At 41.3% G+C, this 23,654-nt stretch overlaps 2 protein-coding genes across 10 annotated transcripts in view; one reads left to right on the top strand and one right to left on the bottom strand.

Annotated features, from left to right (window-relative positions):
• Positions 1-23,654, bottom strand: part of TRIM2 (tripartite motif containing 2) — a 133,379-nt gene that overhangs the window by 30,391 nt on the left and 79,334 nt on the right. For all 9 annotated transcript variants that reach the window (XM_079153423.1, XM_079153424.1, XM_079153421.1 and 6 more), the window contains exons 4-6: positions 9,267-9,418; positions 7,928-8,108; positions 6,333-7,056 (exon numbers count right to left, since the gene is read on the bottom strand). In XM_079153423.1, the coding sequence (XP_079009549.1) occupies positions 6,333-7,056; positions 7,928-8,108; positions 9,267-9,418 (1,057 nt within the window). The remainder of the gene's footprint in view (positions 1-6,332; positions 7,057-7,927; positions 8,109-9,266; positions 9,419-23,654) is intronic.
• Positions 15,793-17,121, top strand: LOC306669444 (eukaryotic initiation factor 4A-I-like). Its single transcript, XM_079153451.1, has one exon. It carries the CDS (start codon positions 15,904-15,906, stop codon positions 16,726-16,728), a length of 825 nt encoding a protein of 274 aa, XP_079009577.1. The 5' UTR covers positions 15,793-15,903; the 3' UTR covers positions 16,729-17,121.

Raw genomic sequence — 23,654 nt, 5'->3', positions numbered from 1 at the left:
GGTTTACAGAACAAGTCCTAGCTGCTGATCAGGGAAACACAGGCTGGTCTCTGCTTGCATCTCACGTCATCTGATGTCCCAGGACGATAGAATCACTTACAGTTCCTCCAACTGCACGCCAGTTTCTCACCTTCATGCCTTTGCACCTGCTATCCATTATTGGAAATACTCTTTTCCACCTTCCATCTGGAAGGTTCTTTTTCAAAGCCAGCTGCCATTTAGATGTCATCTCTAGGAACGTTTCCATAACTGGCCTACCCTGACTTTCATGCCTTGGTTCATACTGAAGGTACTAACTTTTTAACACAACTTTCTCCTTGTAAACTGTGGCCTCTGCCAGGATCTCAGCTTTCTTTTTCTACCTCAAATTAGCATAGTAAGTGCTCACAAAGCAGAGTCACATCTAAGTAGGGGGCTGCATGAGGAATGAAGAAGGTGAAAGTGTGAATTGAAATCACCCCTAAAAATCCTTCACAACACCCACAAAGGATGATTCGCTTTCATGAATACACAAAATTGACACATGTGTTTAGGGTGGTTGTGGAAACCCTAATATACATTTTATAAAACTATGTACCTTTATGCACAAAATCAGTGCCACAAGAAGCTTAGTACACTTGATACCCACTGAGGGGACAGCAGACTCGTGGTTGCCATCTCATGTGTGAAGTTGAGTTTGCCTGACTTCATCATTACATGCAGCAGTCTTCAGCACATGCACCAAGAGATTGTTCAAACCATAAATGCTCTATTATGCACCCAACAGCCTATAGTTCTAAAATCAAAGTGTAACTGTAAAAGAAAGTTCAACTCTTCTCATTCTTAGTATAAAACCTACCCATGTGTAGCCAAAGGTACAAACGTTAAAAAGGTAAGTTTCTGGGCCATCCACTGTTTGACATTTTCTAATGTCCCATGCATGTGAATACATGTGAATTTAAGCACTGTTTCCCCCTGGGTGTCAAAACTGGGCCCTGACAGTAGTGAGAGGGAAGTTACCAAGGAAAGTGAAATCATGCAGTTCATCATGATTTGATCCTAGTTGAAGGAAAAAAGTTCTTGTGCGAAGTAGTCTTCTGGGTTTGTGGAGGGATGATAATGACATTACCCTTGACCTCAAGGAATCTACACTCTTGTTGGGTCATAAGACCCAGGCATGAATAATAATCACTGTGGATTCTAAAACACAAGGTAGTAGTTGGGAGAAGGATAAAATTGGGAAAACATTCCAGGGATAAAGATGCCCAGGTATTAGAGCACAGAAGACATTCAGGAAGCAGTGGGAAGCCGTGTATGGCGGTGCATGCCTATAATCCCAGTAACTAAGGAGGCCAAGGCTGGGGGATCGCAAGTTTGAGGTTAACCTGGACAAATTAGTGAGACCCTGCCTCAAAATAAAAAAGGCTGGGTATGTAGTTTAGAGGCACAACACTCCTGGCTTCAATATCCTGGAGTGAAGAAGAAACAACAAAACAAAACACAACATAACAAAACAGAGGACTCCAGCATGGTTTTGTCCAATGGCATCATTTTACATTCCTTTGACCTTTGCTCACACTGCATGAGACGTGCATGATCTGAAACCATCTATCATGTTTTCTCTTTACCCTTCTTTTACTCCTCACACTGGTCTTTCTGCTTGAGATGCCATTTTTACCTGTCAATTTGAGTAAGTCCTAGTGAACATTCTACTTCTGGTTTAAATTCCTTCTCATTTCTATAGCTTTCCATAATCTAGCCCATGGTATTAGAGTGAGGTGGTCATACACATTGTAAGCTCTTTGAGGGAAGAATTCTCATATCTTTCATCGCCAGCATAGTGCTTATCAGGTACCAGGTGCCCCAGAAATATTTTTTGAGCTACACTATTGCATACTGAGTGCTGTCTTTTGATCAGACTCTGGGTTAGAACATAAGGCTAAAGAAGAATTAAACAACAACAACTTAGGACTAGATTAAGAAGGTAAAAGATCTGTACACTGAAAATACAAGACAGTGATGAAAGAAATTTAAGATGACACAAATAAATGAAAAGATATACCATGTTCATGAATTGGAAGACTATTGTTAAAACGTCCATCTAAAAATTCAATGCAACCCCTATCACATTACAATGACGTTTTTCACAGAAATAGAAAAATTAATCCTAAAATGCATATGGAACCCCAAACTCCCCCAAATAGCCAAAGAAATCTTGAGCAAAAAGAACAAAGCCAGAGGGATCACGTTTCCTGATTACAATCAACTTCAAATCTATTATAATAAAAACGACATGGCAATGACAAAAAACAGACACGTAGACAATGGAACAGAATAGAAGATCCAAATAAAAATCCACACATTCACAGTTAACCAATTTTCAACAAAGATGCCTAGAAACACAACAGGGAAAGAACACTCTCTTCAATAAATGGTGCTAGAAAAACTGAAGACTGATATACAGAAGAATGAAATTAAAGCCCTGGTCTCATATTATATATACAAATCAACTCAAATGATGTAAAGACTTAAACATAAGACCTGAAACTTTAAAACCGCTAGAAGAAAATACAGGGGGAAAACTCCATGAATTGGTCTGAGCAATAATTTTTTGAATATGAACTTAAAAGTACAGATAACTGAAGCAAAAATAGACAATAGGATTATACCAAACCAAAAAGGTCTGTCCCATAAAAGAAACAATCACTAAAGTGAATAAGACAATCTACAGATTGAGAAAATATCTGCAAACCACACATCTGATATGGGGCTAATATTAAAAATGCTTAAGGAACTCAAACGATTCAATGGTAAGAAGATAATCTCATTATAAAATAGGCAAAGGAGCTGAAATAGACACTTTTCGAAAGAAGATATGCAAATTACCAACAGCTATATGAAAAATGCCTAACATTGCTAATCATCAGGCAAGTGAAAATTAAAACCACAATGAGATATCACTTCACACCTGTCAGAATGACTATCATCAAAAAGACAAAATGTAAGTGCTGGCAAGGATGTGAAGAGAAGGGAACGCTTGCACACTGTTGGTGGGAATGTAAATGTACAGCCATCATGGAAAACAGTACGGAGGTTGCCCCCAGACTAAAAGTAGAGCTACCATGTGATGTGGTGAACCCCCTACCCAATATATGTCCAAAGGAAATTAAACTGGTATGCCAAAGAGACATCTGCAGTCTCCCGTCCATTGCTGCATTATTCATGATAGCCATGCTATGAACTCAGCCTAAGCTTTCATCAAAGGAAGAGTAGATACAGAAAATGTGATAGATATACATAATGAAATGCTATTAGCCCTTAAAAAGAAGGAACTTCTGTCATTTGTGACAATATGGATAAACCAAGGGGATATTATGTGTGAAATAATACTATGCATAATATAAGAGAAAAATAAGCTAAGCACAGAAAGACAATTATTGCATGATCTCACTTATATATGGAATCTTAAAAAAAAAAAAAAAAAAAGTGAAACTCCAAAAAGTAAAGTGGTGGTTCCCAGCGCCTGGAAGTGGGAGGATTAGGGAGATTTTGATTAAAGGTCATAAAATTTCTGTTAGCAGGGATAAGTTCATGAGATCTATTGTACATCATGGTGATTACAGTCTCTAAATAAGACACAAAATAGGGCTGGGGATGTGGCTCAGTGGTCAAGTGCTCCTAAGTTCAATTCCTGGTACCTCCCACTCCATGCCAAAAAAACTGCGAAGAGTAGGTGTCCAGTGTTCTCACTACAAAACTTGATAAGTGTGTGAGGTAATGCATATATTAGCTTGATTTAGCCATTCCACAACTTATGTATGTGGATATATACACATATGTGTATATATATATGTAGATATATATAATATATATTCATATATATTATATACACACACATACATCATGTTATATACCATAAATATAAACAATTTTTACTTGTCAGTTAATAATAATAATAAAAAGAGGAATAGGCCGGTAAGACTTGCTTTTCTGTTCCTACATACCTGTGATGCATGGCATGTGTTACAGGCTAATCTATATGTTGAAATTCCAACCTTCAGCACATCTGAATGTAACCATGTCTGGGTCTAAGATCTTAAAAGAGGTGATGAAGTTAAAATGAAACCACTAAGGTGGGGTCCTAATCCAGTATGATTAGTGTCCTTTTAAGAAGAGGAAGAGACACCAGGACAACAATGTGAGGATAAAGCCCAAGAAGATGGCCCAGAACAGAAGTCTCGGAGGAACCAACCCTTCTAGCACCTTGAGGACCTTGATTTTGTCAATCATCATGCCATAAGCAGGCACTAGTCTAAGTTCTTTACAAACATTGTAACATTTAACCACCTTTCCACCAGTGCCAGTGAATCATGATAGCTCCATTACTGAAGAGCAAGGACGGGAGAAAAGTTTATCTCCTTCTCCCCAAAGAACAACTCACAACCCATATAGTTGGGGAAAAGACCCTCCTTAAGAGACATGCCTTTCTTTCTTCAGGTGAGTATCAAGATGTGGAGATGGTGCTTATCAATAGTAATAACAATAGTAAAATCTTAGCCGGCATTAACTGAGCACTTACTGTACACAGGTGAGTGCCAGGCATATCCTAAGAATTCTTTCTCTTTTCCCCCACAGCAACCTTAAGAGGTAGGAATAATTCATTTCCTTATTTACAGAGTTCAGGAAGGGCAAGCCAGTTATCCAGTCAGTACAGAGAATCAGGATTAAGATCCAGCTCTGTCTGATTTCAGTACCCTGAACATTGCCTAAGGAAGTGGCCTAACCTGGGGACAGGTGGTGGGTTTTGAAGAGGAGCATGAATTTGTCCTTCGTGCAGGAGGTCATTGGAAGCAGCAATCTTTGCAAAGAAAAGGTAACAGGGAGAATCTAACAATCTTAACAATTTAGCTCTTATATGCCAGACATTAACCTTTGAACTTAGAACAGTTCTGAGAAACAAGTTTTTCCATTTTTATTTTATGGACATCAAAATCAAACTTCAGGAAGTTAAAAGATCTGACCAAGGCTTGAGTGGAACTGGAGTGGCAGACATGGCTCCTAATCCTGCAGCAGCACCCTCCTCTGCACCCCCCTCTGCACCCGCATTTCGACTGCCAAGGAATGCTGAAGGCCTCCATGCTCTGCATAGGCAAGTTACATTTCAGTCTTTACCAAGATTCAGCCTCAACATGACCAGAGCAACTCTGCCCAAGAATGTTTCAAGGAGTCTTAGTTTTCTACCATGTTCCATGGAAAAAGTTCGATGGTCAGAAAAGTCTGCAAGTGCTGCCCATTATCCTTCTCTTGCCTCAGAGACTCAGGGCACATCAGCTGGTTCTAAAGGTTTTGAGAAGTTCTGTAGTTAAATGTGTCCTTCATTTGGCTGAACATTTCCCCAATTTATTTGGACCACCGGACTGTCTTCCACTTCCATCAGCTAATATACTGTGCAGCAATGTAGGCCTGACCAGGGAGAAAGAAAGGCAAGCTGGGGCTATTTTCTGAAACTAACCAAAATGCAGACTCTTTTTTTTTTTTTTAACTTAAAGAATGATCAAACCCTTTGTCGTTTGCATTTAGTTTGCTTTCTACTGAGAAAACAGTTGACAAACAAAACAAAACAAAAAATAAATAAAAATAAAAAATGATAGGCAATAAATCAGAGGAGGGAAGGGCTATTTACATTCCCAAACCTCTTAGCTCATCTTGCACCTATTATCTTCCACCCCAACCCCACCCCAACCCCATTCCATTCTCCACCCTCTCCCCTCAGGGCTGTTCTCCAGCTCCACACAACTGGTGGCCCCCACTGCCTCCTGTCCCTAATCCTTACAACACAGAAGTGGTGACAGAGAGGCATCAAAGGTCTACCCACGGCAACCTGATTTCAGAGAAATACAAGAAGTTGCCTGGGACAATTATTTCTCCGCCACTCCCATGGGGTGGGGGGAGACTGCCAACACTTCCTTTGGAATTTATGGGTGCTGTTAATTTTCTGTTTCTCTTTTTGCTTATTTTTCTAATTGTCTACAATGAATATGCAGTACTTGCAAGTCAAAGAATAGGAGAAGGAGAAGGGACAGGAGGAGGAGGAAGAGGGAAAGATGGAGGAGGAAGAAAATAAAAGGAGGGAGGGAGGGAGGGAGGGAAAGTGGGGGAAGGAGAGGGGGAGAGATGGAGGAGGAGGAAATACTACCACAAGAGAAAGGGCCTGCAGAAGTCAGCCTAATAAAATATACCCACAGAGCCCAAGCCCTGCTGGTGTAAGTTCTGAGCTGCACGGTTTCCCCAGCCACCCCTTAACCAAAGCCCCCTCTGGCTGGGACATCAGGAGCGGTGCACCCTCTGCTTACCCACTCGAAAGATCAAATCGTCTTCGATGGGGTTCTCTTTTCGCTTCCCGGTGCTGTACATGCTTGCAGGTCTTTTCACCGCTTTCTGCTTGACGTGTCCGCTCCCTGGGGATTTGACGCGCCGCTTCACGCCTTCGGTGGTGGGAGACACGTCAGCCGACCGGATCACTTTCAGCTTAAACGGGCTGCCTCGTATGTGCTGGTCGTAGAGTCTCAGAGAGAGGGTGAAGTCCCCTTCCTTCTGGACGGTATACAAAAACTCGTAGGTGCCGTTTTTGTTGTCCAGGATCTCCCCGTCCGCCACGCTCCCGTCGGGGGTGCTCAGTTCAGCCGTGATGTAGGCATTGCCGGTTTTGCACAGCTCGCCGTCTTTGTCCTTGGTTGTTATGGTGACGGACATGGGCTGCCCGATGATGGTCTGCCGCAGCCCTTCGCCGGTGGCCACCGTCTCGGATGCCACAGCGTTGGTGGTTAGAATGGTCCCGAGGTTGTGGATGGACTTCTTGAGACCCTCGGTTTCCACGATGAAATCCAGCTGATCGTTTTCCCGCGGGTGTAGGGGGAAATCTTGATCGGCCAGTTCGTTCAGCTTCTCACTCATCTGCTTCTTCACCAGCAACACCTCGGTTTCCGTGCCATGGTTGAGGGCCTGCGCTGTAAAGTTGCTGCAGCTCTTGATGCTCTCCTGCCCCTGGAGCAGAGTATCCAGCTGCGACTGTAGCACCTGCGGAAAACAGAGGGCTGGTGAGCGCTTCCTACAGGAAGCTAGCTCTGCCTGGGGACTCCTGCCAGGCTCGCTGGGGCAGTGCCCCCTCCCGCAAGAACCTCACTCTACCCCTGCCCACACAGGAGGCTCAGAGCAAGTGGCATTCCATTTAACTCAGTGAACCCAGCTCTAATGCAAAATCCTAAGTTGCATTCCCAATACCTTCTGGATATTTCCCTTCCGACTCGCCCTGCCTCCTGACCCACCCATGTGTTGCTTGGATCATGTGTTTAGATAACAGAAACCAAGGGCATGGGAAACAAATTGCCACGTTGGACACCTAAAACATTCATTATTCGGTATCTTTCCTGAATGTTCAAAGCTCCCCCATGGCCTTGTAAAGGGACAGAAACCAGGCAGATGAGAAGTCTCCACAACTGAACATCAGACACATTTCCGCCCCGGTTTTGTGAACAGACATGCAGAGTTAAACAAAGAATGCAGTCAGGGTTCACTTTGAAGTTGACTAACAGGTTGGTGTGGATGAGACGGCAATTAAGGGACAAGTCCACATTATAATTAAGGAGGGAAAACAATCCAGATTAACCCTAAACCTGAAAGCATTACATGATACTCAACCGTGCCTTTGTTAAATTATAAATAGCTACTTAAGGTCACAGAATCAAACAGTTCTGCTGAGAACAGAATAGGAAAAAAAAAAAAAAAAAAAAAAGCCAGATATTCTACTGAATGAAAATCCAGTTACTGTACAGTGGGGGACACTGATGAACCCATTCGGGTCCCTTTTCCTGCTGTCAGAACACAAGCCGGTGGCTGTGAAATGCCCAATACCATATCTCTTAGAACATCTACGAGAACAGAGCCTTACTTTGTGTTTGAGGCCATAGTTGACTTCCAGTTCCATAAGCAGCACGCTCTTTCGCACGTTTAAAGTCTTTTGGAGCTCATCAAAGGTGGAATGGATGTCATCCACAATGCTGGCCTTTTGGTTGGTTAACTGATGAATGATTTCTGAGATGAATTGAAGAGCAGAGTCTATTTCTGGGAGCCTGGGGATGATTGATAAGATCATTATTTAACGTCACTCTGGAAGTATTCCAAAGTCTCTCCAAACACTCTGTTTTGTCAAAACAACAAAACATTTTTTTAATCCTTTCATCATCTTTAAAAATAATGGAATGACAGAATGAATGAAAGTTTGAGATTCCACATCTATTTCAATCTACCTTCTAATTTTAATACTTGGTGGTACCAAGACTTGGAGGTCAAAAAAAAAAAAAAAAAAAAAAGAAGTCTTTGAAAAGCTATTATGGCCAGGTAATTCTTTTTTCAGGGGGTTGTTCTGGGCATTGTAGGATGTTTAACAGCATCCTGACCTCTCTCAGATGGCAAAAGCAACCCTCCACACAGTCACAATAAGCAAAAATGTCTTCACACATTGCCAAAAGTACCCTGGGGGAACATAACTGCCCATGGGTGAGAATCACTGTTCTAAATATATAGCTGTACCATTTTCCCCAACCAAGTGAAAACTTATCTAAATTCAGTTTCCTGGGAACTTCTCATAAGTTTCCAAATTCTTGTCATTAGTATAGAATAACTACAGTTTTCTCACTCCAACTATTGACTATCAGAATGAGATTTACTGTTCTGACTGCTTTTCAACTGGCTGTTAAGTTCCTGGCTCCTGTCTTTCTCATGCCTAGCACGGCTGCTCTGTTCCTCAGGTCCATGCCAAAGAAAGAAATTGGAAGCAGGAAAACTGAGTGTTCACTGCTTAGCACCATTTTGCAGGGCTCACACAGAGAGGAGCCAGTGACGCCCCAATGGGCCTAAAAGTGTGTCCAGTATAAGTGTGTCCAGAACAGCAGCTCAGGAGCTCCTCAGAGTGCCCAGTTTCAGGCATGAATTTCAGAGATCTCCTGAGAGCATTTTCCTTGAATGTACTTTCTTTTCTTTTCTTTTTTTTTTTTTTTTAATGTACTTTCATTCACTTAATCTAAGAGACTCTGACAAAAAATGCTGCCACAAACATCAGACAGTTGGAGGTGTGCCAACGGGCAGGGAAGACCTTCACCACTCGCTAGTTCACGATGGCAGACCCGTCATCAAAGGAAAATCTAGCTATGACTGAGATGAACCCATGACTATGCTGAGACCGGAGACCATGGGCCCAGGCTGGGGAGCCTGGTGGAGGGAGGCCGCACCTTTTGTTGACAGCATCCAGCTGGACCTGGAGGGAGGCCTTGTGCTGCTCTACCACGTCCTTGAGCGGGACCGTGGGGTGCTCTGCATGCTCTCCCTCGGTGCACTCGCGACACATGGCGGTCTCACAGGACTGGCAGTAAAATTCCATCACCTGCGGATAACACAAGAAAAGTTCCAAGTTCATGGCCATTGGTTGAGTGCTCACCTGCAGCAAGCAGTTTCCTTGCATGCTCTACCCCACATCGCTGGCAGTATTATGCCCAGCTTCATGGCAGAAGAGGAAGAATAAATTTTTTGTGCGGAGGGGCTACTGAGGACTGAACCAGGGATACTTTACCATTAAGCTACATCCCCAGTGTCCCTCCCCTCCCTTTTTTTATTTTGAGACAGGGTCTCATTAAGTTACTTAGGGCCTTGGTGAACTGCTAAGGCTAGCCTTGAACTTGCGATCCTCCTGCCTCAGCTTCCTGAGTTGCTAGAATTATAGGCTTGTGCCACTGTGCCAGGCAGGAGCAATACACTTTTATGTGACACATCACAAACCGAGGTGGGTCCAACTCCAAAGCTATTGCTGTGGCCATACAGTCAGATTTTTGGTAGCTACTTCCTAAGGCAGAACTGTGTAGGGTCTTAAAGCTTTTGGGTCTTGGATTTTTTTATACTATTTATAAATTATTAAGAACTCATAAGAACCTTTGTGTATGTGGATTATATCTACAGATATTTGCAATATTAAAAATTAAAACTGAAGCCGGGCACAATGGTGCATGCCTATAATACAAAAAAGGGCTGGGGTTGTGGCTCAGTGGTTAAGTGCCCCGAGTTCAATCCCCAGTACCAAAAAAAAAAAAAAAAAAAAGAAAAAGAAATTAAAACTGAGAAAAAATGTAAAGTATTAATTTATTAGATGTTCATTCAAACATTGTGAATAATATAGTTTATGAAAAAAGCTACACTAGCAAAAAAAAAAAAAAATTGAGAATAGCATTGTCCAGTTTTTTAAATCTCTGCGGTGCCTGGCTTAACAGAAGACTGTTGGCTTCTCATGGTTACTTTTATATCCATTTTGTTGGGACAGCACCTCTCCTACAGCCTTTCAAAAGTTCCACTGTACACTCTTGAGAGAATGAGATAATATCTTCATATTGCTGTATTGTGAATACAGAATTGACCTTGTGGAGCCCTGGAAAGGGTCTTGGAACCCACAGAGGTTCCCGGACCACACTTTGAAAATGGCATCTGTTTGGATCAGAGATGAGCTGGACTGAGCTGTCTGCATTCGACTCCACCACTTATTTTGTTGGAAGACCTTAACAAATTACTTAACCTTACTCTGTCTCAACTTCCACCTCTGTCAGTGTAGACAACAATAGTAACCTACATCACCAGGCTGCTATGAGGATTAAGTAGGTTAGTTTGCACAAAGAACTCAGTGATGCCTGGCATTGGTTCAAAATATATTCTTAATAAGTAACAGCTGCTTTGATGATGAAGATGCTGTTATCTGGTTCCCTGAAAATGAAACCACTGTATCCTGGAGGTTAGTTTCCTTGTGGAGGCAGTCCCCAGTGCTCTCAGCAAGAAGTAACAGCTTTTAATTTTGAATTCACAAAGCTCTTTTTGAGGGGGCAGTTGTTTCTTGAAGTATTAACACATGTACCAGAAAAGGCATAAATCCTAATATATAGTTTGATGGGTTTTCACAGCATGAATGCACCCACCAAGCACTTTTACTCAGACCTTATTTATTAACTTTTTTTTTTGGTACCAGGGATTGAACCACTGAGCCACAGACCATTTTTATGGAGGGTCTTGCTGAGTTGCTTGGCCCTCGCTAAATTGCTGTGACTGGCTTTGAACTCACGATTCTCCTGCCTCAGCCTCCTGAGCTGCTGGAATTATAGGCGTGAACCATGGCACCCAGATATTAACTCTAAGGTTTTAAGTTTCTGAGCACAGGAACTTGCCTACCCAGAGCCTAGGTCATAACTTGTCTGTAGTGGGTACTCAATACCACTGAGTGAGTGAATGAGAGGGTAGAGGGTCCTCCTAGCCATGATTTGGAGGGTAGGTGTTAGGGCAACCAAAGGACACCCCCTGTCTTACTAAGACTCATTATTTTACAAAGTACTTTCTGGAGCTGATTCTCCCAAGAATAAAACAGTCTGCTGATACCATTTTGGAAACATCTTCCCCAAGGAACCAGATTCAGATCAAAGTCCTTCACACCATCTCCCAGATTTTAGATTTCATGTTTCATCATGGTTTGAAGTAGGCACATGCTTAGTTAGGGGAATATATTTTGTGTATGTATTATATAATTTTTGTGTGTATTAATTCCTTGCATGTATTACTCCTTTGCAAACTACTTAGGAGTGTGCTTGGACTGAGACTTGGAAGTTTCCATTCTTTATTCTGCTTCTGCTCAAAAACATTTCTCTACACATTCCAATGATAAGTATTTGGGAATTCAAATGAAAATCCAAATCTTCTATAGGAAGATTATGATGCTAGACACTCAAACTTTATTTTGGTACAAGTCTGATTCAGTCCAGCAGAAGGCCCAGCACTTAGAAATTGTTTAAAAATTCTTTGCCGAGCTGGGGCGATAGCTCAGCTGGTTAGAGTGCTTGCCTTGCAAGCACAAGGCCCTGAGTTCGATCCCCAGTACCGCAAAAAAAAAAAAAAAAAAAAAAGAAAAAGAAAAATTCTTTGCCAAAGGACTAGATGAGCTAAGGAACCCTTCCAAAGGATCTTTTCTTCTCCAATGAGAGGAATGCTCTCTGTGGAAGACAGCACCTGGGTTCTTTATGGCATTTTACATTCTATTCTTTGATACTCCTTCACATGTCCAATAGATGGGGTGATCTAAAGCTATATGCAGTGTCATATTAAACTTCCTATCATAAAATTTTTAGAAATTATTTTAGGAATGCAAATATTTGTTAAGAACTTATAAACCCTGTATCATATGTATTGTATTCATTATTTGAAAATATTTTTAACCTGAGGTTTCCTCTTTTCGCTGATAGAAGAGAGCATAAAAGAGCATTCCTCACTCAATTCTGAGATTTTCCTTTGAATAGTATCATTGTCAGGGATCTGTGAAATATATATAATTCTCATGAAGGCTGAGGATGCTTGTCACTTCATGGCTTCAGCAGAAGGTGATTCATTTCATCAGAACATATTCTTTCTAGATTGTGTGTATAACTAGATTCATAATATTTCACTTTCACAATCAGTGCTCAGGAAATCCTCCTTAAGTAGACCACTGACAACCATACATAGCAAAGGAGAGTCCAAGAACAGAACGTGAAAAGACTTCTTCCCTCAAGTGAGTCAGGATGCTGGGGCTGACACAGTGTCTGGACAGGGGGAAGAGGACACGTTAACGGGGCTATTCAATCCACTGGCACACTTCATGTCACTCAAGGCTCACACTGGGAGAAAGGAGCATGCCCTCACGTCTGGAGTGGGTCTGAGCCCAGGGCAAATTTTATTTGGCAATCAGTGTCCATATTGTATTGAGAAGTCACAAATACATATACCATATTAGTTGAATTTTCCTGTTCTTAGTTGAAGTTACCCAGCAGCCTGGGGAATGAGATGACAAAGGATACAAAAAAAAAAGGAAGAAAAAAAGAAAGAAACAGATATAAAGTAACATTAGCCACTAAAAATGTAAAAAGCCCATTACTTACAAGAAACACTCGGCATCTGCTGCTATCACTAACCCTCATTTAAATTAATAATTTAAAACAGTTGATGGCAGAGGAGTAATATCACTGGAAATGGCAGAGTAAAGAAATCTGTTGCATCACTAGCTGATTAGACTAAACTAGTGGAACATTTTAGTGGCTGCACATGATAAAAATCACAGGCTTTACAAAAGTAGTTCTGAAAACTCACCAAACAAGAAGACAAACAAAACACTGTAATAAGAAACAACGAATTATCATAAGGTGGAGGAAGAATCTGCATTCTGGAGTTGAAACAATAATAACTTATTTTATTTATTTTTTAAAAATATTTTTTAGTTGTAAATGGACATAATACCTTTACTTTATTTTATTTCTTTATTTATATGTGGTCCTGAGGATTTTACCCAGTGCCTCACACGTGTCAGGCAAGCGCTCTACCACTTAGCCACAATCCCAGTCCCTATAATAATGTTTTACATGTTCAGTTTGTGTGAAAAAAAAAAAAATGAGGCATAAAAAAAGGAAATCTAACAAAAAGAAACAAAATGAAATAAAAAGACAAAAAAAGGAAAGAAAAGAAAGTATGGTCCACATCATAATACAAGAAATTAATAGAAATCGTCTCTCAGAAAGCCCAGGTTGAATTTACTAGATTGTTTTATTTATTTTGGTACCAGGGATTGGACCCAGGGACACTCAATCACTCAGCCACATCCCCATCCCTTTTTTAACATTTTTAATTAGAGAGAGGGTCTTCCTAAGTTGCTGAGGGCCTCCTCTATAAGTTGCTGAGGCTGGTTTTAGACTTGCGATCCTCCTGCCTCAGCCTCCAGAACCACTGGGATTACAGGTGGACGCCACCACACCTAGCTAATTAATTAGATTAATTTACTAGATTTTATTTTAATTTTTTAAAAAAATATTTTGTTTTAGTTGTAGATGGACACAATACCTTTATTTTATTTTTCTGTGGTGCTGATGATTAAATCCAGGGCCTCATGCTTGCGGTAAACTCTCTACCACTGAGCCACAATCCCAGCCCAGAATTTATTAGATTTTAAATTAACTCATATATATTTTTTCTCATAGTTTTTTTTTTTTTTAAAAAACAACCCAAAGTAAAAAAAACATAAATAAAGAACTAATGGAAATGATAAGACCATGTCTCATCAAATATGGAATAGTAATAAAGAGAAAAATTATATAAAGGAATCAAATAGAAATATTTTATAGTCAAAAAAGTAATTACAGGGCTGGGATGGTAGCTCAGTGGTAGAGTGCTTGTCTAGCACATGTGAGGCACTGGGTTCAATCCTCAGCATCACACAAAAATAAATAAAGGTATTGCGTTCATCTACAACTAAAGAAAAAAAGTAATTATACCAGGCTGGGTTTGTGGCTCAGTGGTGAACGCTTGCATGTGTGAGGCCCTGGGTTCAATTCTCAGCACCACATATAAATAAATGAATAAAAAATAAAGGTCTATCAACATCTAAAAATTTTTTAAAAAAATAATTTTATAAAAGTAATTATACCAAAATGTAAAATTTGTGGTGGCACATGCCTGTAATCCCAGCAGCTTGGGAGGCTAAGGCAGGAGGATTGTAAATTCAAAGCCAGTCTCAGCAATTTAGTGAGACCCCATCTCAAAATAAAAAATAAAAAGGAAAAAGGACTGGGGATATGGCTCAGGGGCTAGGTGCCTTGGGTGCAATCCCCAGTAAAAAAAAAAAAAAAAAAAGAAAAAGAAAAGAAAGAAAGAAAAAGTAAAATTCAGTAAAAGGATTCCATATAGGTGAGTGGGCAGAAGAAAGAGTCAGGACCATAGAGATTACGTGAAATCAAAAAAGGAATGAAGAAAAAGTAACAGAACCTGAGAGACCTGTGGGACACCATCAAATGTGAGATGAGAGAGTCCTAGAAGGAGAGAGAGAAAGAGGATAAAATAATGGCTGGAAACTTCCCAAATGTTGATGAAACATGCAAATCTATAATAAAAGCATAATAAACTCCATGTACATAAGTCAGAGATCCAAACCTGATAAGATACCTGATAAGCAAAGTGTTAGAAGACAAGGAGAGTCGTGAAATCAGCAAGACAGAGTGACTCATCACATCCAAGAGGGACTCACCATGGACAGCAGACTTCTCAGAAAGCTTGGTAGGTCCAAAGACCCCACTTGGAACAGGTTGGAAGTGGAAGGATGGAAGAAGATATTTCCTGCAAACTGTAAATGAAATGGGGCCAGTGTGGCTAGCCACTGCCGGTCAAATCCAATGGAAAACCAATGGAAGGCCAGAGTTGTTAGAATAGATGGAGGACAGTTATACTTGACTGAAAGGACATAATGTAATTTTGACAAAAGTAGCTGACTGACCAAGGAAAAAGAGAGAAGCTTCAAATGACTAAAACCAGGAAGGAAAGTAGGGAAATCACCACTGACATGGAAATAAAAAGAGTTATAATAGAGTACTAAGGACAGTTATATGGCAACAAATTGCTAACCTAGATGCAATGGACAAATTCCTAGACACATGCAAACCATCAAAAGTGGCTCAAAGGAGAAACAGAAAGTCTGACTAGACTTATAATGAGAAAAGTTCCAAGGAAAGCCTGGAACCAAACAGCTTCACTGATAAATTCACTCATTGATTCATTCACTCATTGATTGAGATAGGGTCTGGCTAAATTGTACAAGCTGGCCTTGAACTTGAGGTACTCCTGCCTCAGCCTCTGCAGTAGCTTGGTTTACAGATGTGCACCACGGCACCCAGCTTTCTGACAAACATTTAAATAAGAACCAATCCCAAGTTTCTAAGGATCATGTCTGCGAGTCAGGATTCCCAATCCAGAGACAATGGCCCCGATGGGATGGAGCCTGAAGGCGTCATCTAGAGTAACTGGGATGAGATTGTTGACAGCTTTGATGACATGAATCTCTCGGAGTCCCTCCTCTGTGGCATCTACGCCTATGGTTTTGAGAAGCCCTCTGCCATCCAGCAGCGAGCCATTCTTCCTTGTATCAAGGGTTACGATGTGATCGCTCAAGCCCAGTCTGGGACTGGGAAAACAGCTACACTTGCCATATCAATTCTCCAGCAGATTGAATTAGATCTAAAGGCCACCCAAGCCTTGGTACTGGCACCCACTCGAGAACTGGCTCAGCAGATACAAAAGGTGGTCATGGCATTAGGAGATTACATGGGTGCCTCCTGTCATGCCTGTATTGGAGGCACTAATGTACGTGCTGAGGTGCAAAAGTTGCAGATGGAAGCTCCCCATATCATTGTGGGTACCCCTGGCCGCGTGTTTGATATGCTCAACCGGAGATACCTGTCTCCCAAATACATTAAAATGTTTGTGTTGGATGAAGCTGATGAAATGTTAAGCTGTGGATTCAAGGACCAGATCTACGACATATTCCAAAAGCTCAACAGCAATACCCAGGTGGTTTTGTTGTCAGCTACAATGCCTTCTGATGTGCTTGAGGTGACCAAGAAGTTCATGAGGGACCCCATTCGGATTCTTGTCAAGAAGGAAGAGTTGACCTTGGAGGGTATCCGCCAGTTCTACATCAATGTGGAACGAGAGGAATGGAAGCTGAACACACTGTGTGACTTGTATGAAACCCTGACCATTACCCAGGCAGTGATCTTTATCAACACCCGAAGGAAGGTTGATTGGCTCACTGAGAAGATGCATGCCCGAGATTTTACTGTCTCTGCCATGCATGGAGATATGGACCAAAAGGAATGAGATGTGATCATGAGGGAGTTCCGGTCTGGATCTAGCAGAGTATTGATTACCACTGACTTACTGGCCAGAGGCATTGATGTGCAGCAGGTTTCTTTAGTCATCAACTATGACCTTCCCACCAACAGGGAAAACTACATCCACAGAATTGGTCGAGGTGGGCGTTTTGGCCGTAAGGGTGTGGCTATTAACATGGTGACAGAAGAAGACAAGAGGACTCTTCGAGACATTGAGACCTTCTACAACACCTCCATTGAAGAGATGCCCCTCAATGTTGCTGACCTCATCTGAGAGGGGCTGTCCTGCTACCTAGCTCCAGCCAGGGTTCAATCCTGGGGGCTAAGGAGCAGCTGGAAGGGGGAGGGAAGGGAGCCAAGGGATGGACATCTTGTCATTTTTTTTTTTTTTCCTTTGAATAAATGTCACTTTTTGAGGCAAAAAAAAAAAAAAAAGAACCAATTCCAATCCTCAAACTCTTCAAAAAACAGAAGAGGAGGAATATTTCCTAAGCTGTTCTATTAGGCCAGTATTTCCCTGACACCAACGAGAAGAAAACTACAGGTCAATATCTTTTATGAATATAGATTAAAAAAAATCCTTAGCAAAACATTAACAAAGGAGGCTGGGCCCAGTGCATGCCTGTAACCCCAAGGACTCGGGAGGCTGAGACAGGAGGATTGCCAAGTTCAAGGTCAACCTTGGCAATTTTGGGAGACCCTATCTCAAAATATTTGTGTGTGTGTGTGTGGTGCTGGGAATTGAACTAGGGCCTTATGCATGCCAGGCATCACTGAGCCACATTTCCTAGACCCCTATCTCAAAATAAAAATAAAGAGGATTGAAGTTGTAGCTCCGTGGTCAAGTGCTGGGTTCAATCCCGAGTAGCTCCCCCACTACACACTAAAATGCTAACAAGAAGAATTGAGCTACATATTAAAAGGATTATATGAACCAATTAAGTAGAATTTATCCCAGGAAAGCAAGAGTGGTTCACATATGAAATCATTGCATACAATGTGTCACATCAACAGAATGAAGGGGCTGCTTAATGAGTATGGAGATTCTTTGGGGGACGATGAACATGTTAACGTGTTCTGGAATTAGATAGTGGTGATGTTTACACAACTTTACGAATATACTAAAACCCACAAATTGTGCCCTTTTCAATAGTTGAAATGTTGAATGTGATGTTGTGTGAATTTGACCTTGACACCCAAACTGATCACTGCTTTGAGGAGAGAGCAGGAGAACTGGGTCATTGTCCCCAGTTCAATATCCTAACTGGGTCTCGGGAGCAAAGGCCCTGAAATAATTTTGAAGTGTCAATAGCTGGTCATTCACAAATACTGGTGACAGCATGGCTCAAGCCGAGAGTGAATTGTGTAAAGTGTACAACTCAGCTGAGCTCATCCATCTCATCCATCCCCAGTGAGATGATGTCACTGCTCCCAGGGCTGGAAGGTCATGCCAGAGGCCAGGACGAGCTTATTGTTGTTGACAGGTAATTACCATTTGTGTACATCAGAAGAGAAGATCCGCAGGACTATGTATATTTCTAACATGAAAAGATTGGTCAGACCTTGCAGCTAACCCTGAGGTTTCTGCAAGGGCCCTAACAGTTGATCCTGGTAGGGGAACTGGGGACTTGTTAGTGGCAAGGCATTCTTTTTTTTTTTTTTTTAATTGGTTCTTTTTAGTTATATGACAGTAGAGTCCATTTCGATACAATGATATAAGCATGGAATATATCTGATTCTAATTCGGACCCCAGTCTTGTGGATGTACACGACGGTGAGACTCCCTGTGGCGTGTTCATATATGAACATAGGAAAGTGATGTCAGATTCGTTTCACTGTCTTTCTTTATCCCCCTGCCCTTCCCTTCATTCCCCTTTGTCTACTCCACTGATCCTCTTACCATCCTTGTCAGGAAGGTCACCTAAGCAAGCAGTAACAAAGTTTCCCGGTTGTTTGTGTACCTGGATCAGGAGACAGGAGCTCAAGTGTCAGCCCTAAGTGCAGAGACCCTCTTAGATCACTAACCATTATTCCTGCTTTTCTTTTGTGTTTGGACAGCACTGCCATGGCAGTGTAATTAGAAGACAGAGTGTCACAGCACTTAAAGCAGATGACAGGCTTTTAGCCACACGTGCTAATCAGCACCAGGCCGTTAAGATGGCAGCATCCTACTTTGCTGTTAATTACCCGATTTTATTAACCTTCAGACGCTTGACTTGTTTTTAAAGATTTACCCATGGCAATTAACTGCAGCAATTTGTCTAGAATATTGCATGCATTTGGCTTGAATATGCAATGAGGACCCCTGTTTCAGAGCAGCAGTATTGAATTTCTACAGTCTATGATCAAACAATAGAATGATTTAAGACACATGCTGCTCATTTCCCAAGGCCTCTTGCTGGCTTATAAATTTTATGATTTCAAAGACTCCTAATGACTCAGCATCGCAAAGTGCTTGAAAGGTACTTTAAATAGTTTCATTCACCTCAAGGAGGGTCAAACTCTTTAGATAGATTTAATTTTTAATGTGATGCGATGAGCTGTATTTGGTAAAAAGAAGGGGGAAGTTTTAAGCTAAAGAATTCTTTAACTTTGCTGGAATTAGCATCTCTGGGAGTGTTTCCATTTAGCAAGCACCCAAAGATCTTTCATTGCTGAAGTGTGTTCAGGAAATACATCTTTAGGAATTCTTTTCTAATTTGTCTGTTAGGCAGTGATAACAGATTTCTCTTTCCACGGTTTCCCTGAGATGGATAGTCCTATTTTATAAGAATTCACAGTAATTTTAAGGACCCAACTTTGACCTCAGTTGGTAGTACCACTGCTTCCTTGGGCACCCAAGCTACACACTTGGAAGTCACCCGGTGTCACTTGGGACTGGTGCCTCTTCCCTCCAGTTCATTCAATCAATTCTTGTGGTCCATTTCTCCAATCTAATTCCCACGGGTCTGGACCAGGGCCCCTCTGTGGGTTATTCTAGCAGGTTACCAAGTGGGGAACCTCCCCTGTGTCTGGTTCCTCTACTTTTAATCTATCCTCACATCTTTAGCTTCTTTGAAATAAATTTAATGCAAATCCTGCCTAGGCAGTACGATGCTTAGCAACTTTAAATTCAATAGCTCCCCATGATTTAGAACAGACTCAAGATGGGTTGATGTCCAGCCCATCAACACTTCCTGGCTCCTGGGAACACTGGGCTGATGAATAGCACAAAAATCTCTGCTTTTTCTACTCTCTCTGCAACTTTTGTCTCTTCGGCACAAAATATTCTTCTCCTTTCTATACTGTATACACTGTGATCCTACAAGTTAAAAAAAAAAATCTAAATATAAACGTATTCACATATATCAAATGTACATGTCATGTGATTTGAAAAACATCTGATTGGGGCTGTGAGTGTGGCTCAGTGGTAGAGCATGTGTTTAGCATGTGTGAGACCCTGGGTTTGATCCCCAGTATCAAAACAACAGCAACAAAATAAATAAAAATAAACCCCCTCAGTTTTAATGGCTACCAAACAATCTGTTATCTGGACTTACCATAAGTTAACAATGTTCCTAATATTGCACATTTAGATAATTCCTAATTTTTACTAAAATATAAAAATTGCAACTAACACTCTTTTCTGTGTGTGTGTGTGTGTGTGTGTGTGTGCGTGTGTGTGTGTGTGTTGCTGGTGATGGAACCCAGGGCCTTGCACATGACAGGCAAGCATTCTACCACTGAGCTACATCCCCAGCCCCACTACAATCATTCTTAATATCAAATCTTTGTCCTCATATCAAATTACTTCCTTAGAAATACTTCTATTAGTAGAATTACTATATTAAAAGATGAACAATGGTGGAAAACGCTCATTATATTTTATTAAATTAATTATCAACTTTCTGAAGAGCAATTTACCCTTCCAACCCACGGCATATTAAAATGTCTCAACATGCATCTCCTCATCAGCACTGGTTATTATCTTTTCCAAAAATTGTAGCTGATTTGCAAAGATTTGATTATTTGGGAAGTTTGTATGATATATATATCCGTGTGTGTATATTTGTATAGATACGTACGCACTTGCACACATGGTTATTGGCCACTTAGAAAACCTCCCCATGTGGATCTTCTAAGTTCCTTGCTCATTGTCTTTTGTGATGATCATATTTTTCTTAATCTATGAGTTCTCTTACATATTAAGAATTTGCTGGGGTATTTTAATTAAGAAATTCATGGCTATTATCACAGTTGGATCATTAATAGTTTTTTGTCTTCAGTAGGTTTTGGTATCATAAATGAATTGGATGGTTTTCTTTTTCTTCCCTTCCTTCCTTCCTTCCTTCCTTCCTTCCTTCCTTCCTTCCTTCCTTCCTTCCTTCCTTCCTTCCTTCCTTCCTTCCTTCCTTCCTTTCCTTTGTGATGCTGGGGATTAAACCCAGGGCCTTGTGAATCTGTCACTGAGCTATATCCCCAGTCTTTTTATTTTAAGAAAGGGTCTTGCTGAATTTCCTAGGCTACCCTTGAACTTTCAATCCTCCTGCCTCAGGCTCCCCAGTAACAAGGATTACAGGTGTATATCACTGAACCTCACAAATTCTCAATCTTAATCATTTAGATTAACAGGATTTAGAATATATTTTTTCATCGGTGGAAGGCAAATACTCAAGGCAAAGATCACGCTTTTCTCTGAAATTTGCCTTCTCTTCCAGGGTCATCAATATTACTCTAGCTCCATCTCTTCTCATCTCTCTTTGGAAAACTCAATAAATTCAGAATCGGTCCAGCACAGTGGAACATGTTTGTAATCCCAGTGACTCAGGAGGCTGAGGCAGGAAGATTGTTAAGTTCAAGGCCAACCTAAGACCCTGCAAGACCCTCAGCAACTAAGCAAGATCCTGTCTCAAAATAAAAATTAAAAAGGGTTGGGGATGTGGCTCAGTGTCAAAGCACCCCTGGGTTCAATCCCCAGAACCAATAAACAAACAAACATACAAATAAGTAAGTAAATAAAATATAAAATAAATAAATTCGGAATCGGTGTTCTAACCTTTAGTTGCTGCTATTCCTCCTCCATAAAGCCAATGAAATATCCACCTCTTATTTAACAGGTTTCAATGCTTTCACACTGCTTACAGAATTTCAATCAAACATTTTCTTGATGATATTCATAGCTTGTCACAATCTCCCCCTACCCTTTCGTGGCTCCTCCCTGTACTTCTGTCCACCTGTGGCCGCCCCCACCTCCCTACCTGATGCTCGGGCTGCCCCCAGCTAACAGCCATTTATGAATTCCACTACGTTCTTCTTTTGCTTAGTGATGTCACCTTCTCCACTGCCGTCGTTGCTCATTCTACACTTTCACTACTTTACATTCTCAATTTAGACCGGCGCCTACAGTAGGTCTCCTCATGTTTCTCAACTTAACTTCTTTAACAGGTTGAGTCTAGCCTGTAATTGAAGGGGACTCTCTGGCTGACAGAAAGGCCTTCTAGAACTGATAAAATGTGAGTTCCAGGAAGAGACCGACAGTATCACCAAAGCCAGTGTGGGAATGGCCGCAAGAACACTCAAACTGCTTTTGAAGGCACCCTTTATGGTTCTGTTTTCAAAATATACCAGGTGATTCTCTTTTGGAGTGCAAAGCATGGAACACCTGATAGCTATTAATAGCCTCCCGTGCTTTAAGTTAAATAATGACTGATACATAATCCATAGTGTCTCTCTCTTGTGTGGGCTACCAAAAAGCTCAGGATGCCATTTCTTTCAGGTCTAGCTTTTATGTGTCAATTAGCTTTTAGTTGTTAGGCAGATCTGTCGGACAAATGTGCACAGACTGGCTTCCATGTGTCATATTTCGTATTTGGTGCTGGGGGCAGGAGCGTAAATGAACAAGGTCCCTGTCCACTTGGCACTCACATTCTAAAGAGAAAGCCAGAGGACCCTTAAGTAGCAAGCTGCAGCCAGGCACAGAGATGCATGCCTATAATCCTAGTGGCTCAGGAGGCTGAGGCTGAAGGATCAAGAGTTCAAAGCCAGTCTTAGCAACTTGGTGAGATCCTAAAAAACTCAGCAAGACCCTGTCTCTAATAAAAATATAGAAAATGTCTGGGGATGTGGCTTAGGGGTTAAGTGCTCCAGGGATCAATTCCTGGTACTAAAAAAAAAAAAAAAGCAAGCTGCAGATGATGTGGTGAGTGCCATGGGGGCAAGAAGGAAGTGACATGATGGAAGGTCATGGTGCAGGAGGTGGCCTGTCTTGGCCAACATCATTGGAGAAGGTTGCTCCAAGGAGGAGAAAGGTGTTGAGAGTTCAAGGATAAGAATGAGCTAGCCACATAAAGGAGAACAAGCAGCACTCCAGGCAGAAGAAACAGGACAGTCAGTCCTGGTGGTGAGAAACCATTTGGCACGTCCTAGGAGGCCAGGGAGGCTACCCCATGGAGGTCAGAGAAAATGGTGTGAGATGAGGTCAACACACAGGACAGCAGCTGATAATTATTACCTGGCCCTGACAGTCCCTTGCTTGCCTTAGTGGTTTTATTACACATGGGCCTTTTATTATAAGCAGTTTCAAATACTTTAAAAGTGGCCAATATATAAGGAAAAAAGTGAAAGAAGTCATTAATTAGAAATTATATTAAGACTACAGTATAGTTCAGTGGTTGGGCGCGTGCTTAGCCTATCCAAGACCTTCAATTCAATTCCCAAAACCAACAATAATGATAATAATTATTATTATTATTATAATGTTGGGGGGATGGTGCTGGGAATTGAATCCAGGGCCTGCTTGTGCTATGCAAGCACTCTACCACTCAGCTACACCCCCAGACCAAGAAAGAATTTTAATAGCTAACCTTTATTGAGAGCTTACCGCATACTTTATATGGTTTAAACATTTCATTTTTCCTGTGTCCTATGTGGTAA

The sequence above is a fragment of the Sciurus vulgaris genome, assembly GCF_902686455.1.
Source record: "Sciurus vulgaris genome assembly, chromosome: 9".
Taxonomy (NCBI): Eukaryota; Metazoa; Chordata; class Mammalia; order Rodentia; family Sciuridae; genus Sciurus; species Sciurus vulgaris.
This window is presented reverse-complemented; position numbering and strand designations above follow the sequence as displayed.

Coding starts and splice junctions, on each gene's coding strand:
- LOC306669444 (XM_079153451.1), top strand. CDS start 15,904: ATGAATCTCTCGGAGTCCCTCCTCTGTGGCATCTACGCCTATGGTTTT.